At 37.8% G+C, this 17184-nt stretch overlaps 5 protein-coding genes across 5 annotated transcripts; 4 read left to right on the top strand and 1 right to left on the bottom strand.

Moving 5' to 3' along the window:
* The first annotated feature begins 106 nt into the window (after positions 1–106).
* EV154DRAFT_602629 (glycoside hydrolase superfamily) lies at positions 107–3521 on the top strand. The gene is made up of 4 exons (XM_051607305.1): positions 107–1039; positions 1099–1247; positions 1297–1493; positions 1546–3521. Exons 1-4 carry the CDS (start codon positions 172–174, stop codon positions 3446–3448), a joined length of 3117 nt encoding a protein of 1038 aa, XP_051457743.1. The 5' UTR covers positions 107–171; the 3' UTR covers positions 3449–3521.
* A 374-nt stretch (positions 3522–3895) lies between these two features.
* On the top strand, positions 3896–6883 carry EV154DRAFT_508751 (ras guanine nucleotide exchange factor domain-containing protein). The gene is made up of 5 exons (XM_051601540.1): positions 3896–4188; positions 4257–4332; positions 4394–4636; positions 4700–6577; positions 6650–6883. Exons 1-5 carry the CDS (start codon positions 4126–4128, stop codon positions 6748–6750), a joined length of 2361 nt encoding a protein of 786 aa, XP_051457742.1. The 5' UTR covers positions 3896–4125; the 3' UTR covers positions 6751–6883.
* A 4436-nt stretch (positions 6884–11319) lies between these two features.
* Positions 11320–11818, top strand: EV154DRAFT_602626 (uncharacterized protein). The gene is made up of 2 exons (XM_051607304.1): positions 11320–11468; positions 11538–11818. The coding sequence occupies exons 1-2, from the start codon at positions 11338–11340 to the stop codon at positions 11590–11592; spliced, it is 186 nt and encodes a 61-aa protein (XP_051457741.1). The 5' UTR covers positions 11320–11337; the 3' UTR covers positions 11593–11818.
* Positions 11819–13263: 1445 nt separating this feature from the next.
* On the top strand, positions 13264–15222 carry EV154DRAFT_226986 (Metalloenzyme, LuxS/M16 peptidase-like protein). The gene is made up of 4 exons (XM_051594480.1): positions 13264–13398; positions 13476–13676; positions 13945–15053; positions 15122–15222. Exons 1-4 carry the CDS (start codon positions 13342–13344, stop codon positions 15126–15128), a joined length of 1374 nt encoding a protein of 457 aa, XP_051457740.1. The 5' UTR covers positions 13264–13341; the 3' UTR covers positions 15129–15222.
* On the bottom strand, positions 15112–16361 carry EV154DRAFT_227002 (uncharacterized protein). Its single transcript, XM_051594482.1, has 2 exons — positions 15966–16361; positions 15112–15888 (listed from the first exon to the last, which is right to left on the bottom strand). Exons 1-2 carry the CDS (start codon positions 16162–16164, stop codon positions 15317–15319), a joined length of 771 nt encoding a protein of 256 aa, XP_051457739.1. The 5' UTR covers positions 16165–16361; the 3' UTR covers positions 15112–15316.
* Between the last annotated feature and the right edge of the window lie 823 nt (positions 16362–17184).

Raw genomic sequence — 17184 nt, 5'->3', positions numbered from 1 at the left:
GCCATTGTGTGCACAGGAGAAAATCTGCAAAAGCTAATACGGGCCGCATAAATTCACCGATGAAACATAAAACTTTCCTTTTTAGACGGCCGAGAACAATTAAATTATAAACAAAGCCCTTTTCTTTTTTCTTTTTTTTACAAATTTGAACAATAAGAGAATATCTAATACATGTCCGACATGGCGCCGCTGCTCTCTTTGTTTGCTATAATACCGGTTCTGCTTGGAGGGTTTTATTATTATGCCCACCAGCGTACTTTAGGACACTTGGACATTACAACCTCTTCCGTTGCGTACAACCGTACCCGTTACCATGACTTGTTAGATTGGGATAAATATGCACTTACAATTGAAGGGGAACCTACACAGATTCATTCGGGGGAGTTTCATTACTGGAGAGTACCTGATAGAGAACGTTGGTCGCCCATTTTGAAACAGTATCGTTCAGCAGGTTTCAACACCATTAGAATCTACTTCCATTGGGGTTATCATTCTCCTGATGAGGGAATCTACGTATTTGATGGAAACAGAGACATTGACTATCTTCTAACGCTTTGTGAAGAGTTGAACCTATTTGTATTAGCAGCTCCAGGACCTTATATCTGTGCAGAAACTCAAGCTGGTGGTTACCCTGGTTGGGTTGTGGCCAAGAGAGAACTGAATATACGTCATAATTATATTATGCTGTGGCGTGTGTATGACGAGAAATTTGCAAACTATGAAATTCAATGGATGAACGCCATTTTACCCATTATCGCCAAACATCAAATTACCTCTAACACGGGAGATAAAAAAGGTTGTGTATTGGGTGTACAAATTGATAATGAATTATTTGAAAAGATGGCAGGTATGTTACCTATCGGTCTTCACGATCAAATGCGCGTATTGGCAAAAGCAGCAAGAGATGCTGGCATCACAGTCCCTCTTTTTACAAATGATGGGTTTGAAGAAGGCGGTTGGGTACCACGTCCAGAATTAGACGAAAAGAGTGGTCAAAAAAAGTTTGGTATTGATCTTTATGGTTTCGACAAATATGTTAGTAAGTACGATTTCAGAAACATTATAAAAAAACAGTGAACTGATTCATTGCATGTTCAGTTTTTGCGCCTTCTAGCTCTCCTAAATCTTGGCTGATTAATAGTGGTGTGTCTGTTGGAGATTGGGATGAATGGGAGCCTAAAAATATGGAGAACTCGATGGATAAACTGGAAACTACCATTCGTAATTTTGGTGGTGGAGCTAAAAAGGTAAGCTGGCTTCATTCGCGAAAGGACCCAAGACTAAGTAAATTATAAGTCTCCATTATTTATTCCTGAACTCCAAGGCGGATGGTTTAATCATTATCAACTTCAACATACTTACGATCAAATTTTTGATTTTTACGGCCCTGAATACACCAAACTTTTAGTAGAGACCTCGTTAGCGCAAGGTGTGACAATGACTAGTGTTTATATGATTTACGGTGGTACCAACTGGGGCACTCTTGGTGATCCGTAAGTTAGTGTAAGGTTATCTGCTGCACTTAATTAATTATCTGTATTCTAGCGATGTGTATACCTCTTACGACTATTCTGCTTGTATTCGTGAATTTGGTATGCTCTCATCAAGGGGTAGAAATCTTCGTAAAACTATGCTCTTTACCCGTTCATTTGATCCCTTTTTCACCAAAACGGAAAGAATCGATCACCCTAAAATCAAGACTTCTATTCCCCATACTTTAAATTTACAGCGTCAATCCGTATCCGGCGATCAGGAGGTTATTTTTACCTTTTTCAGAAATTTTGATCGTCAAAGACGCGAAACGTTTGATGTAACAGTAGAAGAGAATGATGGTAACTTTACAATGGGCTGTCATTTACCTTATAAAACCTCGTTTATTGCTGTGGGTAATTATGTTGCACAAAATGGTTTGCACTTGCTCATGTCAACTATTCCTATTTTGACCCGTATTGTAAACAAGCAAAGTAATGAAGAAGTTTGGATTGTGGAACCTAATCTCGTTGGTGCTATGGCTTTTAAGGAATCAAAAATTACTATCACTGGTAATATGCAAGACAGCACTTTGCGTACTGACGGCCCCGCTATGGTTCTTTCATTTGAAAAAGACAACGGATGGACCAAAATCGAAACTTCCACTGGCAGTCTTTACATTGTTGGCCTTAATAAGCTTGATTCCAGTACTTTATTTGCTGAATTTGAAGAGCCTTATTGGAACAAAGGTAAAAAGAATTATCCCTCCTTTGCTGCTTGGGGTGCCGATAGTTTCTATTTTGATAAGAATATCCAAAAGCTTGAAGTCAATCATCGTCCCACTGAAAATACCGCTCATATTATTTCGTTTGGATCTGTAAATGATCCCCGCCTAACCAAGACTGTTGGTTCTTATGATCTCCCGTTCATTCGCTCGATTGAATTTAATGACGATGTCAAGGCCAGTTTACCTGTTGAAATTACTTTTAATAATTGGGAACAGCGCACGACTGAATTCGAAAATATGCCCTGGGAAGATTTGAAGAGTTTAAAGACGAATGGAAGCTTAACCTTTGATGCTATTGACTATCATTATCTTAGTGGACATGTATTATATCGTAAGGTGTTTAAAACGCCAAGCAGTGCCAACCCCAAGGTTACATTATCCCTGAATGCTCGCCATCGTGCTACGGTTATTATCAATGGTGTGATTATTGGTGGTCATACCACTTATTCTCGACAATTGTTTATGCCTGGGGCCAAAATTGGACCTGACCCGTGGTTTTTGGATACACACAAATATGATCTCACACCTTATCTTTCTCGTGTTGACCAACTTGAAAACCAACTGATTGTACTCGTTGAGAGTTTTGGGTTAAATCGACAAGCATTTATTATGAATGATATTCGTAATCCTCGTGGAATTACAAAAGCCAAATTGAGTGGAATTAAAGAACAAGGAAATTGGGAGATTGCTGGCGTTGATGTACGTAAATTATCAAATCCTTTTAGCTCAACCGGTTTCCCAGATGAAAAGGAGTCTACAGGTTGGATCAAATTGGCAAATGAAGAAAAAAAGGAAAATGTTTACGAAATCCCCATTACTGTTGCACAGGGTGTACAGTGGTTCCGGTTCCGATTTGATGACATTCTCAAAAGGTCTACTTCGTACAACGTACCCCTTCGTCTTCACATGGATGGTGAATGGACTGCCATGGTGTTAATTAACGATGTGCTTATTGCAAGATATTACGGTAATGGTGATGGACCTCAGCACGACTTTTACATACCTGATGATTTGGTCAAAGAAAAAGATAATGAAGTGAAAATTCTTGCTTACACTTGGAATGATACAAGAGGAAAGCTATTTATTGCTGGTTGGCCGGTATTGCCTGATAGTGGCAACTTAATTACACATTTCGACCAAAACAGTAAACCTGCTGAATATATGATTTACAAGGATCAAATTAAATTTTAAAAATAAAAAGATTCGCACAAATTAAGGAGATCCTGAAAGTGCATATCTTGCTGAATCCGGGTAATGAAAGAGGAGCTAGTAATTATTTTTATTTGATTGAGTAATATACCAGAACCAATGTTTATAAGAGCTAATTACACAATCGAGTGAAAAACAGAGGGTGGTATTAAAAAGGGCCGAAATTGCCATTTTCACTTGTGTCTGGAAATGACGGTAGTTTGGTATGGCATTACGTATACCCAAGACTTTAGATATTCTAGACTTCCAAAGACTTTAGACAGTGATAAGTAACTATAGGGATGTCATGTAAAAACAAATATATAAAAAGAGGAGAGGTTAAACTGGCAGTAACACGAGTCCTTCCAAAGGGTCTCTTTGTCTCTCAATTAATTTATAGTTAATTTTTCGGAACCCAAATGGAGCCCCAATCATTCAACATGTTTTCTTTGTGTGCCATTATTACTTGAGCAATCTCGTTTTTCTTATTCTCTCTATCTCTCTCTCTCTCTCTCTCTCTTTCCTTTCCTTTCCTTTCCTTTTCTTTTCCCCTTTTTTTAGTTATCATATCTTCGTGCACCACGCAGAAAAGACAGGATTATATCCAATCAATTACAAAAAGGATATAACTTTACGAACATTGACATAACATATTTGAATAAAAAAAAAACTCCAATATAATGGAAGATCCACAATCTTCATTAGCTCTTGCATCTCACCATTTTGACAATGGTCAAATAAAAGTGAGTTTTAAATGATATGTAATGAAAAAAAAAGGTTGTTTGTATTTATAGAATTTTTTTTTTTTTAGGATGCCTACAGTATATTTTTATCCACAGCCCAAAGTGCTATAAAACCGTTGTTTGACGTTAAATTTGTCCATAATTGTAAGTAATTCATTTTCCAGATTGAGAAAGCATACGCTTATGATTTTTTTGTACAAAATAGCGATTGTATCGAAACCAGCAAATTCTGTAGCATTATTATCTATATTACATACATGTGTTGATCATATTGAAAAGATAATGGAATATCATTCACCTACTACCAAAATTGCACCTCCTTTACCACCAAAACCAACTCATGTTAGCAAGCCGGTCTTGCCACCTAAACCCACCTCCAAACTTCCTCCTATACCCATTCCATCAAAGACGACACCACTTCTAATGAAACGATCTGTATCAAACAGAGGTAAAAAATAAACATTGATGTTTGTTATGTTTTTGACGCAAATTTAATCATATCCCCAATTAGAAAAAGTAACGCCATCAACTACTCAACAACATACCCGATCCAATTCATCGATGCAAAATAATTTATCAAGCCCACAACCTGAATTAAACAGTGAAATAGCTGACGGGGAAATTGACCCCACGCATCTTGTTCCTGCCCAGACAAGCAATAGCGATAGTTTAACACCCACTGGTGGTTCCAACGGGATTAAAACTGACCACATACCTCTTATACCCGTACCGCCTCTCCTTACAACACACAGGGTATTACAAGCAAAATTAGATGAGCTTGAGTCATCATTAAAAGATTATCGTGTGCGAAAACAACAGCTGAGTCGAGGAGAAGAACAGCAATTTAACTATCAGATGACAGAAATTGAATTAAATGAAGCCATTTCCAAATATACCCCATTTGTGGCAGAGGCGAAACACACGCTAAATAGAGTTCGGACATTATACATGAGTGCCGCTACTATACCTAGTATACTTCACTTCGCGCCTGGTTTAGTTGCTTACCAAATCACAAGAATTGAATCAGCCATCTTTCTTGCTATTCCTAATCACGCTTTATTATCTCACGCTCCCAAATCACCTCACCCTCGCGTAGTCGCTTCCACCGATTTCTTTAATTACATAACTAGACTAATCGAGCATTCGATTTTACTGCCACAAGAAGCATCTGTGCGTGCTCAGCATATCAATCATTGGATTAAAATTGCCAACAAATGTCAAGATTTGAACAATTATCAGACACTCAAAGCTGTTGTATCTGCACTAGGAACTCCTCCTGTTCAAAGGTTGAAACGCACATGGGCGTATATCCCAAAAAAAAGCTTGGGACGATTGGATGCAATGAACGAGCTCATGTCTGAGCATAACAATTACGGAAAATATCGCGAACATATGGGTCTTGTATCCACTGCCGTTTTAAATGGCAAAAGTGTCAACTTGATTCAGTCTGAGCATTACAAGAGACCGACAGTTCCGTTCTTGGGCACTTTCATTCACGATATGACCTATCTGCTGGCAGCCGTAGGTCAGCAACAGCAAAAGACAAGTACCGAGCCTCCCAGTATTCCCATGAGAACCTCTTCAAGACAATATCATGGTAGTGTACAACCTCAGCATCAAGATCCTCGTATCAATAAACTTTTGGAAACCTTAAGCAAGTTCCAGGCAACTCCGACTTATGATAGAAAGCCCAATGTGGCCAATGCAAAGATGATACAAAAAAGTCAGGGCCAAGTCCGACCTTCTTTGTCACAGGCTATCCATCGTAGTAAGTCTAGTTTTGGTCGATTAGGAGGCGCGATTGGTTTCGGCAATAGTAACACAGCAATTAATACCGTCGATGGTAGCACAACAACCGACTATTTCAATGGAACCAGTCATGGAAGCGAAACCAGTGCATTCGATGGTACAGGCAAAGATGATTTTGACACCGAAGAACAACAAAGCTTAGTCACACAATACCTATTGATGCGTTCTTGGGTGAGTCAAAACACAGTAGACGAGCTAAGTTTATTACGCGAACCTGCATCTGCATCTAGTAAAATTGGTTCGGGAAGATCAAGCAGTATGGGAAGTCATTATACGAACTCCGTGATGAGTAACACAAGTTCATTGATGCGTATCAACAGCAGCCACAGTCCGGCTACAAGTAGCACTCTGACGTTTGCCTCTTCAATGTATGACAACAGTAGACCTGCTAGTTTTGATGATTATCCTTTGCATTCTCCCAGGTCCTATATCTATGGAAGAGAATCTGCAAACACAGCTCCTCTTACTTCTTGTTCAACTTTGGAAGATAATGATGATGATGAATACGATCTTTTACCGCACCATCCAGTTATTGTGTCACCGCAGGATGGCTCTTGGAATGAATCCATGTATAACCAAGGTAAATGATTTTGTGTTTCGAAAACCAGACAGATGATTAACCCCCTCTTCTTTTTTTTTTTTAAAAAAAAAGAAAAATTACCAGGTGCACCTTTAGTACCTCCCAGACCTATCCCTAATAATCAAACACCGATTGCAACTTCCTTCAAGACCATTCCCCCAAGAATGTCATAGAAAACCACTGCGAACAACTTAAGGATAATGTTATTTTTTTTGGGGGGGATATCCACTAAATAAAATAAAGTTTCTTTGTATCCAATCCTTTGCATGAATATAAACCCAATGGGTTATTTCAAGCACGTACACACGTGCGTGATTGGTATTTTAGATTGAGAAAGACTTGACATTCCGCCATTTTTTTCACGTGTAGTAGTTGAACTAAGTACACCTTGTACAAGAGACTCGGTAAGATTGACGCTTGATGCCGTGAAAGGACTTCTCCGAAAAGAAAGAGAGAAAAAAAATCCCACATTCTTATAACTCTTAATAATCAAGTATGAGGCCTGTATCGCGACCCCCCAGCTTACCTTTTCTTAGAGTTTGTCCGGAATTTTAATTTTTGAGGTTCGAATATGATAAGAGGTAATGCCTTTATGGCACCCCCCCCCAAAAAAAAAAGAATTAATGGTCGAACATGACTTACTGAGACAGAGGTTCACTGAACGCTGTCTTCTTTTCTCAGGCTCTTTTTTTGCATGGTTTTGGCAATGAGTTGCTAATATAATCGATACTCTCAAGATTTTGTTAAATATATAACCCACCCGAGGGACAGACATGACCCGTAATTTTTAAACAATTTTTTTAATGTGCAGTAGATTAATTTTTTCCCAAATTGGTGTTCGATAAGGCTATTGTTCCTTAAAAAAAAATCCAACTTTTTTCATATGCACTAATGAGAACTATTTTCGTCTTTTTATAACTAGGCTATTTTTATTTGTAAGGTACCGTTTAGGCGACTGTTGGATATTTTTTTTTTTAAAAAAAAAATAAGGACAAGTTAGTTTAAAGAATTGTATCACAGCGTGATGTGTCAATGTTATGACAAACGTTTGCATTTGGAAATGTTGCGCTGCATTTAAACTCGTTAATTTAAACCTAAAAATATATCACTGTAAAAGAGAAAAATAATCAAGAATTTCGTTTGAAGACAATCATAATAATTTATTTGTTATAAAGGGTGAATTGGGGGGATAAAGAGAAGAAGATGGTACAGTGAGGATGATATATAAGTGTAATTATTTTTTTTTAGATTTATATTTAGAAACCAGTCATGGCCAAGACAGCAGCAGGGATAGCCATAGCAACACCAGAGATCATGTTACGAGCAGCACCGGAGGCAGCGCTATCAGATGAAGCAGATCCACCGGCAGCGGAGTCAGTAGCACTAGCAGCGTCAGAAGAACCCTTAGCTTTACCAGAGGCAACGGCAGAAGGGGCACCAGCAACGGCAGATGTGGCTTTGGAGCCAGCAGAAGCAACAGCAGATGTAGCTTCAGAACCAGCTGAGGCAGCAGCAGAAGGGGCATTAGCAATAGCAGATGTGGCAGCAGCACCAGCACTAGCAGCTCCAGATGTAGCAGCTCCACCAACACTAGCAGCGGCGGATGTGACAGCAGAACCGGCACCACCAGAGGAGGTATCTTCTCCGGCTTCTTCAGCAGCACGCTTGGAAGGAGGTGCAGAGGCATCACCACCAGCAGCAGGATCGGCAGTAGCATCACCACCAGCAGCAGCAGGATCGGCAGAGGCATCACCACCAGCAGCAGGGTCAGCAGTAGCATCACCACCAGCAGCAGGATCAGCAGAGGCATCGGCACCAGCAGCAGGGTCAGCAGCAGCATCACCGCCAGCAGCGGGGTCGGCAGAAGCATCACCAGCAGCGGGGCTAGCAGAGGCATCATCAGCAGGAGCGCTATCAGCAGGAGAAGCTTCAGAAGAATCTTCAGCAGAAGAAGAAGCAGCACCTTCAGTAGCTGTGCTTTCCTTAGAGTCCTTATCACCTTCCTTGGAGATAGTTAAACCACCAATGTAGGCCATTTCAGATGGGCTCTTACCGACAGCAAGAGAATAATCGGAACCTTCAGTGGTATTCTTGGGAACATCAACAGTTGTAGAACCAGAAGCGGCATCGATTTCAGTAGCTAAAGCTTGAACCAATGTAAGAGCATTAGGATCACCCTTCATTAAGTTGACAATCAATTTATCGACACCATCTTGAACGTTTTGCCATGCGATGGTTTCAGAACCACCAATCTTCCAAGTAGAACCTTCAATGGGATCTGTGACAGATACAGGACCAGTCTTTCCAGCTGAAGCATCACCAGAAGCGCCAGAGGCACCACTAGCAGCAGGGTCGGCAGCAGGAGCAGCAGGTTGTTGAGGAGCAGCTTGAACGAGAGCAGCGGCAGCAACAATGGTAGCAAGGAAAGTAGTAGAGAAAGAGGTCTTCATTGTGTGTGTATATAAGTTGTTAATTCGATGTGAAATAATGAAGAAAAAAAAATTGGAACTGAATAGTGGGGGTTTATATATGTTTTTTTTTTTTTTTGAAAATGATGGTATCATTAAAACGTTAATCATGTTTTTTTAGTGTGTTTCTGATACTATTAGTTGCCAAGTTCAAGTAATGATGGGATATAATTGACTATTAGATGTTTGAGTTTTTTTTTTTAGCTTGCAAAATTTTAGTTTGGCGGAGATGATGTCAGTGATTTTACCTTCTAAATTATCTTATTCTTCGAGAAAAAAAGATAGTTTATCTAGAGCCGGACTTTACCATAAAGAATAAACCAGCATTCACTCAACTAAATTTTATAGGCTTGTATTTTCGGAACGTCCCTCAAACTTAACAAGAAAGCGTGAAAGGTTTGTTTCAGTTAATTATCGTTACTCTTTCTTATGGCCAATAAGCAAGGATCGCCAAGATTTTTTTTTTTTTTCATTTTCACAGCGGAATTTGAACGGTTTTTAAATTAATGGGTTTAGGGCTAATGGATGACGATCACTCTTTAGCTTAAATATAGCGAATCTTTTAATAGAAACATCAGCCCAAAAAAAAAAAAAACGTCACTCGTAGTTCGTATTGATCGTTTAAAATAGCATAATTAGAAATCTATTATTTAATAAATCAGATAATAAAAAGTTACCGTGCCTTACAGGCAACTTGATGATTTCGAACAATCAAGAGCTGTTCTAGCACTTGGTTCTGTGAAACATATCGCATAATATTAGTTTAAGTGTAACAAACTTTGCGAATCTAGAAGGTAGAAAAATATTTATAGATACACAACAACAACAAAAAAAGACTTGATGTTTTTCTTTTATAAAATAGCCTAAAAGTCTAGCATCCTATTTTATGAATAAATGAACCAGTCGGTTAATTCGTAACTGAATGATTTAGCCTAGCAAAATAGAGTGGCTTCGTTTTCATTAATTTGATATTAGTGAGGGATGCCCACATTTTCAGTCATTGTGCAAAGTCCGTCGTCAAGGATATCCAGAGCATCTTTACTAAAGATAAAAGTGCCCTGAACGTGTCCAAGTTTATTATTGTTACGTACACGATTTCTCTCATCGGGATAAATGCACAGGTGGATTTAATTTTTTTAAAATGAAGAAAGCTGTTTTTGTGTTGATCTACTTATCATGATGGCGCCTTTTATCATAATAAACAAACAAAATTTTGGGTGTATTTTTTGTTTTTCCCATCTGTTATTGTTTACATTAACGAACATGTCACATGTAACCGGAGCTACGGTTACGAATTGGGCGGATCGGATTGTATTTTACACGGCCATAATATTGTTTTCGGATTGTGCCGTACTTTTTTTATTCTTATAAATATTATTGTTTTTTTTGTTTTTCGTTGTCACTATGTTCCAATTTCGATGAATTGGTCAAGATCAATTCGCATTGTTCTAGATTTTGCCAGATGTTTTTTTTTTCAAAGAAAATAACGATATATTATCTTTTTTTATTATTATTATCGTAACTAAACAATAGCGCCCGATGAATAAAGATAATATTATTTGTTGTGCATTATGAATTATGATGAATACAAAATAAGGAGTTCTTACACTCTTGTTTAACAAATACGCACGGCCGAAATTACGCTTACGTGCCTAGATCTATTTTATAATTTATTATCGTGGAACAGATAACAAACAAAAAAAAATCAAAGCTAAAATACAATGAATGTCTATTTTTCATAAGTTATGGGTGTCTGGGATCTCGACCTAAATGTAAAATTTCACTTTTCTTTTTTTGTTAGATGAAACGCTATAATGTTGATAATTGACTTGTCAATATAAACCATGACTCTGGCGTAATGTTTTTTAAACAAGACAACAAAGTGTGATCATTTGCGCTAAATTTTGTTGACAGATGTAGGTGTTTCATCTGTACTTTTTCTTCTTTCCCCTGAGGCTTCACCCATCATTTATTTACTTTTTTGTCCAACAATCAACATACTTGTGTGACCATACATTTGGAGTCGTTCTCAAAATGAATTCACTCTATTCATGAATGCAATGCGATATGTAATCCTATTAGACAGTGGATATATAAAAATGTCATTGTCAATTAAAAAAAAATTGACATACAATATCCAAGAAAGAAGAAAGGAAATTGCCCTGTTTGTTATTTTTACGCCAGAGAAGAAAAGATGATACACAAATGAAAATAAAAAAAAAAAAGTATAAATACGATCGGTTTTTGGGATGATAATTTTCCTTCCAATTTAATCAACCCTTCAACTTAAAAATGCCCTTCATCAGATTATTAACTTCAATTGCTACATCAACAAGTCAAAGCAATACTAATTGTTCTCATCTGGAGCTTCCTGTCAATAGCATGTTTACACCAAAGCCATTAGATTTATCGCAAGGACAATGGTACGTATTCAATAGAATGCGTTTTTTTTTAAAAAAAAATACATGAAAACTAATGGATAGTAATTATAGTTCATGGTGTGGTAAATACGGACATGGTCGCGGTGGGTGTCCCTACTTGAAGTAAATCCCAAAGAATTTACATACTATGCATCGTAGCCGCGGAAAAAACAAAAATCCCAAAGAAAAAAAAAAAAAAGAGCCCTAGCTACAAGATTATCTTCCAAAAAAAAAAAAGTTTCTTCCTTTCCATGTACAACCTTTCTCCAAACCCAATTTGTATCTATATTATCATTATTGCATCTTTTTATATTTATCAAATAAATTATAAATCATCTTCTCACTATATAAAATGTTCTTATGCATACGTCCGCTCACGTGTTGACTATGAGGCGTTAATTTCTATATATCACAATAATAAATGATTGGCAAACCGCTAATACGTAAAAATAAGAGTTCTGATACAGATTGAATATAATATAATTTAAGGCTTTGCGTTTTCTGACGATAGTGTTTAGTATAATTTTAAGACAAATGAAGGAGTTTATGGAGAAAGACCGGGTCGCACACGCCTTCAATTCAACGGCATAGATGTTGACTGTGCAATAGCACCAGTCAATATTTATCAATTGCATCATTTTGTTTTTTTTTAAAGATAGTCTGAAAAAAAAAAAAGAAACTGTTTATTCTATCCTCTTACCTATATTTCTCCTTTGTTTACTATGTTTCCCGTTCTCTCCATTTGCAATAAAATCAAGTGTTAGGACTGTGAGAAGAGCTTTTGACTCAAGAGCAATTAAACTCATGTGAGCAGGACCCGAAACACGGCGTAAAATTGTCCAACTGTTTATAGGTCATTAATGGTAGCTTCTTTGTATGTTCTACCAGCAAAACATCTCTAACTGGCGTTTCAGAAAGTACATATCAAGCAATGATACAAACACAGCAGGGAAAGAGAGTACATATGATGCTGTCTGCACAGAATGAGGTAAATCGGCACAAGAACGTACCGTGAATATGGAGAAAATAGTTTATCGTGACAAAATCAACATTTGGGCTTCTCAATTAAAAAAACAATTGGCTTTTAATACTACTGTCTCTAGCTTGAGTAAATTAGAAAGCTTGATAATTACAAACCGTGTTCACTGGCTCATAAGCATCGTCTATGTGATGCTGTTGCACACGCTAAATAACCATGTCCCATTGATTCATGCAGTTTTATCAGCAAATACCCAGCCCAAGATATACTAGAACTTTGAGGGATATCACGCTTCATGATTGGGTTATGTGTGTTAATGGCTTAATGCGGTACTATATTGTAGATAGCTGCGTACACTATATATTTTTGTGACATTGTTAGACCGATCCCAACATGGTTGACACCTTTTTTTTCAATGAGGAATCAACTAAAACACTGTAAACAATTCAATGGTGTCTTCAACAGTTGTGGGGTGTCAGGCTGCACTCCAAGATCTTTCTACCTGACCTTAGCTTCGTTAATCAGTTTACACTCCAATGCCTTCTTCTCAACAGCTGTAGTTTTATCTATTATGCGTTCTTATGATTATAGTATTGAGAAGGAACAGAGCGTGAGAGAAGCTAATTTACAACATTGCCCAACTAGATCAATCCTTGTGTTGAAGAAAAATAAGCTCTCATTTATACATAAAATATGATTGAGGGCGTGTGTAGTGTAATTCTTTGGATCTGATGACGTAAAAAAATAGGATTTTTGCACTCAGCCTTGGCCCTTGTGGAAAACTGGGGGATATTTTCTAGGTAGACAAGAAAAAAAGAAAAAAAAAAAAGGGCCCACAAAAAAAAAGGTTTCGTTATTTATTGTTTTCTCCCCACTCTAATTTAAAAAATCACAAAAATGGCTTCAAGGCTTCTTTCTAATACCCTTCAAGCTAATGTTAGCTTGACCAAGCAGGTACATAAAGAAAAAGAAAAGAACAATGTGACACTTCTTTTTTTTTTTTTTTTTTTTTTAATTGACATTATTGTTAGTTCGTTCGTCCTATGGCCACTGCTGCCAAGCAAGCTACAGCTACCCGTGTCACCAACTTGCCTAACGGTCTTACCGTTGCCACCGACGAAAACCCTTCTGCTGGTGCCGCCACTGTTGGTGTTTGGATCGATGCCGGTTCTCGTGCTGAATCCGCCAAGACCAACGGTCTTGCCAACTTTTTGGAACACGTTGCTGTCCAGGTAATGCTCTCTCTTTTTTTTATATATATATTTAGAATTGGATGGAAAAATGCTGTTAGACGAATCAACAAAAAAATACACTCATACACACTCATACACACACACGCACGCACACACATATATATATTTAAACGAGAAAAAAAAAGAGATTGAGACGGGGGGTTGTGTGGAGCGACATTACACATCTTTTTTTGTTTGAAAGAGTTATACGGCATTTTTCACGACATGGGTTGAACATGAAATTAACATTTTTTCTTACTTTTTTTAGGGTCAAGCTGCCAAGTTTGAAAAGATTGGTGGTGTCCTTACTGCCCAAACTGGCCGTGAATTCACTTCATTTGCTGCCAAGACCTTGGGAGCTAATGTCGGACAATCTGTCGAAGTTCTTGCTGATCTCATCCAAAACACCAAGATTGATGCTGCCACTGTTGACAAGCAACGTCAAGCCATCTTCAAGCAACAACTTGCTGCTGAGTCTGATTATGAGTCCGTTGTTTTCGACCATTTGTATGCTACTGCTTTCCAAGGTGAATCCTTGGGTCGCCCTGTTGCTGGTATTAAGGAAACCGTTGAAGGATTAACCGCTGAGGATTTGATTGCCTTCCAAAAGCAATACTATGGTGCTGACCGTATGGTCTTGGTTGGTTCTGGTGATGTTGATCATGATGCTCTTGTTCGTCTTGCTGAACAAAAGTTTGGTGGTCTTCAAGCTGCTACCCCTGCTGCTGCCAGCCCCAAGGCTATCTTCACTGGTTCCGAAGTTCGTCTCCGTGATGATGTTTTACCTTTGGCCCGTGTTGCTCTTGCTGTTGAAGGTGCCCCTTACCTTTCTGACGACTACTTCAAGTTGCTCGTTATGCAAGCCGTTATTGGTTCTTGGGATAAGGGATTAGGTGGTGCTGCCAACCTTTCTTCCAGATTGTCCACTGTTGTGAACACCAACCATCTCGCCAACTCTTTCTCTGCATTCACCAAGGGTTATAAGGATACCGGTTTGTGGGGTATGTACTTTGTTACTGAAAACAAGGATCAAATCGATGATTTCGTTCATTTCACTCAAAGAGAATGGGCCCGTCTTTCCACAAATGTCACCTCTTCTGAGATTGAGCGCGCAAAGCAACAAGTGAAGGCTAGTTTGTTATTGAGCCTCGATACTACCTGTGCTGTTGCTCAAGATATTGGTTCTCAAGTCCTTGCCTCCGGTAAGCGTTTGGATGCTCAAGAATTAGAGTCTACTATCAACAAGATCTCTGCTGATGATGTCCGTAAGGCCGCCAACAAGTATTTATGGGATCAAGAAGTTGCTGTTGTTGGTCAAGGTCCTATTGAATGTTTGACTGATTACCTTAGAGTTCGTGGTTTCATGGCATACAACAGGTAAATTATTTATGACTGTACTTTTACAAACATGTATATCTAACACATTTATTATAATTTTTCATTAGATTCTAAACTATACAATCTATAAATTCAAAATAAAAAAGAACGAGAAAAAAAGATGATGGGGAAAGGCTTTTTTTGAATATGGACACACACTACTTCTTTGATTTTTCTCCCAACCTTATCTTCTTCTTTTTCCTCCTACCATGTAATAAAAAAAAAAAGATACAATAAAAAAACGACAAAGGTTTTTTTCCCTTCTATTTCAATAGGGAACCACAGAAGGAACGTAAATAAGGCGTGTCTAAAAGGTAATGACGTACAATATCTTCCACTGGGGTAATCTTATCTAGTCTCCAAAGACCCCAATGAGCAATACCGTTAATGAAATAATGGAAGAAATAGTAACATACACCAATGACGTAGCAATGCAGCACCATTCTCACAATACCTGAATTCATGGCAGGTAAATGCAAGACCTTTGTGTAAATGTATTTAACGGCTTTTTCCAATACCACCAAAATACCATGTGTACAAAAGAAGATCATTTGATCTCCTATGAATGTTTTCTTGTACAGTTCCCATCCAGTGTTACACAGGACAACATATTCGTGTGTCATGCCAGACACCACAAAGACAGCCATGGAAGCAAGACCAATGGCTAATTGCTTGTATTTTGGGTTCTCGTTGGTCCATGTACGAACGATATAATAGAGAGGTTTGAATGCACTAGCGACCCAAGCAGGACGTAATATACGGTGCCAACGACTTGACCAGACTTCTTCCAGAGACAATCCCAGTAGTGGATAATCCATCATGAGTCTCCAATTATCTATGACGACGAGGGTTACACCAACCTGCTTTTTATTGTCATATTTTTTTTTTTTTTTTTTTTTTTTTTTTTTTTACCTGGGCAATAGGTGCCGTGTTCTACTGCGATGCAGTACAGTAATTGCATGACTTTACCAGCAAAATTTAGCAGGCAGGATAATGCATTGACGACCACCAGGAAAAACACAAAGGACTGCAGCAGATTATTTTTCTGCATGAATAAGATGTCCTTTGCGGAAAATGTTTTGGCCCACGCTGCCAAGGCATCATACACCATAGCGTTTAAAATAATAGGCGGTAAAAGATGATAGAATTTTTTTTTCTATGATATTCATCGGGTCCCATTAGTTTTTTTTTACAATGTGACGCATGTTCTTCCAACATTACCTCTTCTTTCACGGGTCGGACCTTTGTCTTTTCACGATGGGGTTTTAGATCTTTTCTTATGCTCGACCATAATTCAATGTTTAATTCAGAAGCTGTAATGTAAGACTCTTGTTTATATAATAAGGGAGCTATCCAAAAAATATCAAGGAAACGTAAAAACATCACAAATGGAATGATTTGACAAAATACCGAAAAGGAACCTTAAAGTCAAAAAGTCAATAAACAAAAACAAAAAACAAAAACAAAAAAAAGCCGTGGTGCATAATAAAAAGCTTTTCTATGTCTTATTTACCATTCTCTTCATCACAATACTTGTACGGAAAATATAACAGACTGGTTAAGAGTGGCACGGAAAGCATTTGCTTGATTCTTGTGGTTATCACATTCACAGGTGTCACTGCTAAGCAGCCTAATAGCAATATCGGTGCAAGTGCATAGATTCCAAATTGGACAACAGGTAAAATGATACGGCCAGCTTCATCATGGATATTCATATTTTGAATAATGGAATAATAATAAAAAAAGAGAGTCTCTAAAAAGTTTGAATCGAAACTATTTTATTTTATTGACTAGTCCATATAAAAAACAACCCGAGATTTTAGCGCTGGGGGAAAGTACAGTCTTTCCCAGAGGTTGGGGACGAAGGGAAAATTTATCAATCCAATAGGCTATCTTTGTAACCTTATAAATATTATATTACAAATCTTTAAAATAAAAGAGGTTCAACATTAGTTTCCTTCAAAAAATGTAAACCTTCTTCTTTATTTGATACGGAATTGTTAGTCCGCCGTTACTCAAATATTGCTCAATTCAACATCATAAATAAGACAATAATTTCAATCAAATGTAAAATAATCCTTAATTTTATTATATGAATGATTTTGGTGTTTATTTGATTTGGTATCTTTAA

The sequence above is a fragment of the Mucor mucedo genome, assembly GCF_025094135.1.
Source record: "Mucor mucedo strain NRRL 3635 chromosome Unknown EV154scaffold_44, whole genome shotgun sequence".
NCBI classification, from domain to species: Eukaryota; Fungi; Mucoromycota; class Mucoromycetes; order Mucorales; family Mucoraceae; genus Mucor; species Mucor mucedo.
The sequence above is the reverse complement of the archived record's forward strand: the minus strand, read 5'-3'. Positions and strand labels throughout refer to the sequence as shown.

Excerpts from the sequence above, each read along its gene's own strand:
- EV154DRAFT_602629 (XM_051607305.1), top strand. The coding sequence starts at position 172 with ATGTCCGACATGGCGCCGCTGCTCTCTTTGTTTGCTATAATACCGGTT. Across the intron at positions 1,040-1,098 it reads TGGTTTCGACAAATATGTTA|TTTTTGCGCCTTCTAGCTCT; the intron begins GTAAGTACGATT and ends TTGCATGTTCAG. Across the intron at positions 1,494-1,545 it reads TGGGGCACTCTTGGTGATCC|CGATGTGTATACCTCTTACG; the intron begins GTAAGTTAGTGT and ends TCTGTATTCTAG.
- EV154DRAFT_508751 (XM_051601540.1), top strand. The coding sequence starts at position 4,126 with ATGGAAGATCCACAATCTTCATTAGCTCTTGCATCTCACCATTTTGAC. Across the intron at positions 4,189-4,256 it reads TTGACAATGGTCAAATAAAA|GATGCCTACAGTATATTTTT; the intron begins GTGAGTTTTAAA and ends TTTTTTTTTTAG. Across the intron at positions 4,333-4,393 it reads CGTTAAATTTGTCCATAATT|CGATTGTATCGAAACCAGCA; the intron begins GTAAGTAATTCA and ends TGTACAAAATAG.
- EV154DRAFT_602626 (XM_051607304.1), top strand. The coding sequence starts at position 11,338 with ATGCCCTTCATCAGATTATTAACTTCAATTGCTACATCAACAAGTCAA. Across the intron at positions 11,469-11,537 it reads GATTTATCGCAAGGACAATG|TTCATGGTGTGGTAAATACG; the intron begins GTACGTATTCAA and ends TAGTAATTATAG.
- EV154DRAFT_226986 (XM_051594480.1), top strand. The coding sequence starts at position 13,342 with ATGGCTTCAAGGCTTCTTTCTAATACCCTTCAAGCTAATGTTAGCTTG. Across the intron at positions 13,399-13,475 it reads ATGTTAGCTTGACCAAGCAG|TTCGTTCGTCCTATGGCCAC; the intron begins GTACATAAAGAA and ends CATTATTGTTAG. Across the intron at positions 13,677-13,944 it reads TGGAACACGTTGCTGTCCAG|GGTCAAGCTGCCAAGTTTGA; the intron begins GTAATGCTCTCT and ends TACTTTTTTTAG.
- EV154DRAFT_227002 (XM_051594482.1), bottom strand. The coding sequence starts at position 16,164 with ATGGTGTATGATGCCTTGGCAGCGTGGGCCAAAACATTTTCCGCAAAG. Across the intron at positions 15,889-15,965 it reads ACACGGCACCTATTGCCCAG|ATAATTGGAGACTCATGATG; the intron begins GTAAAAAAAAAA and ends TCGTCGTCATAG.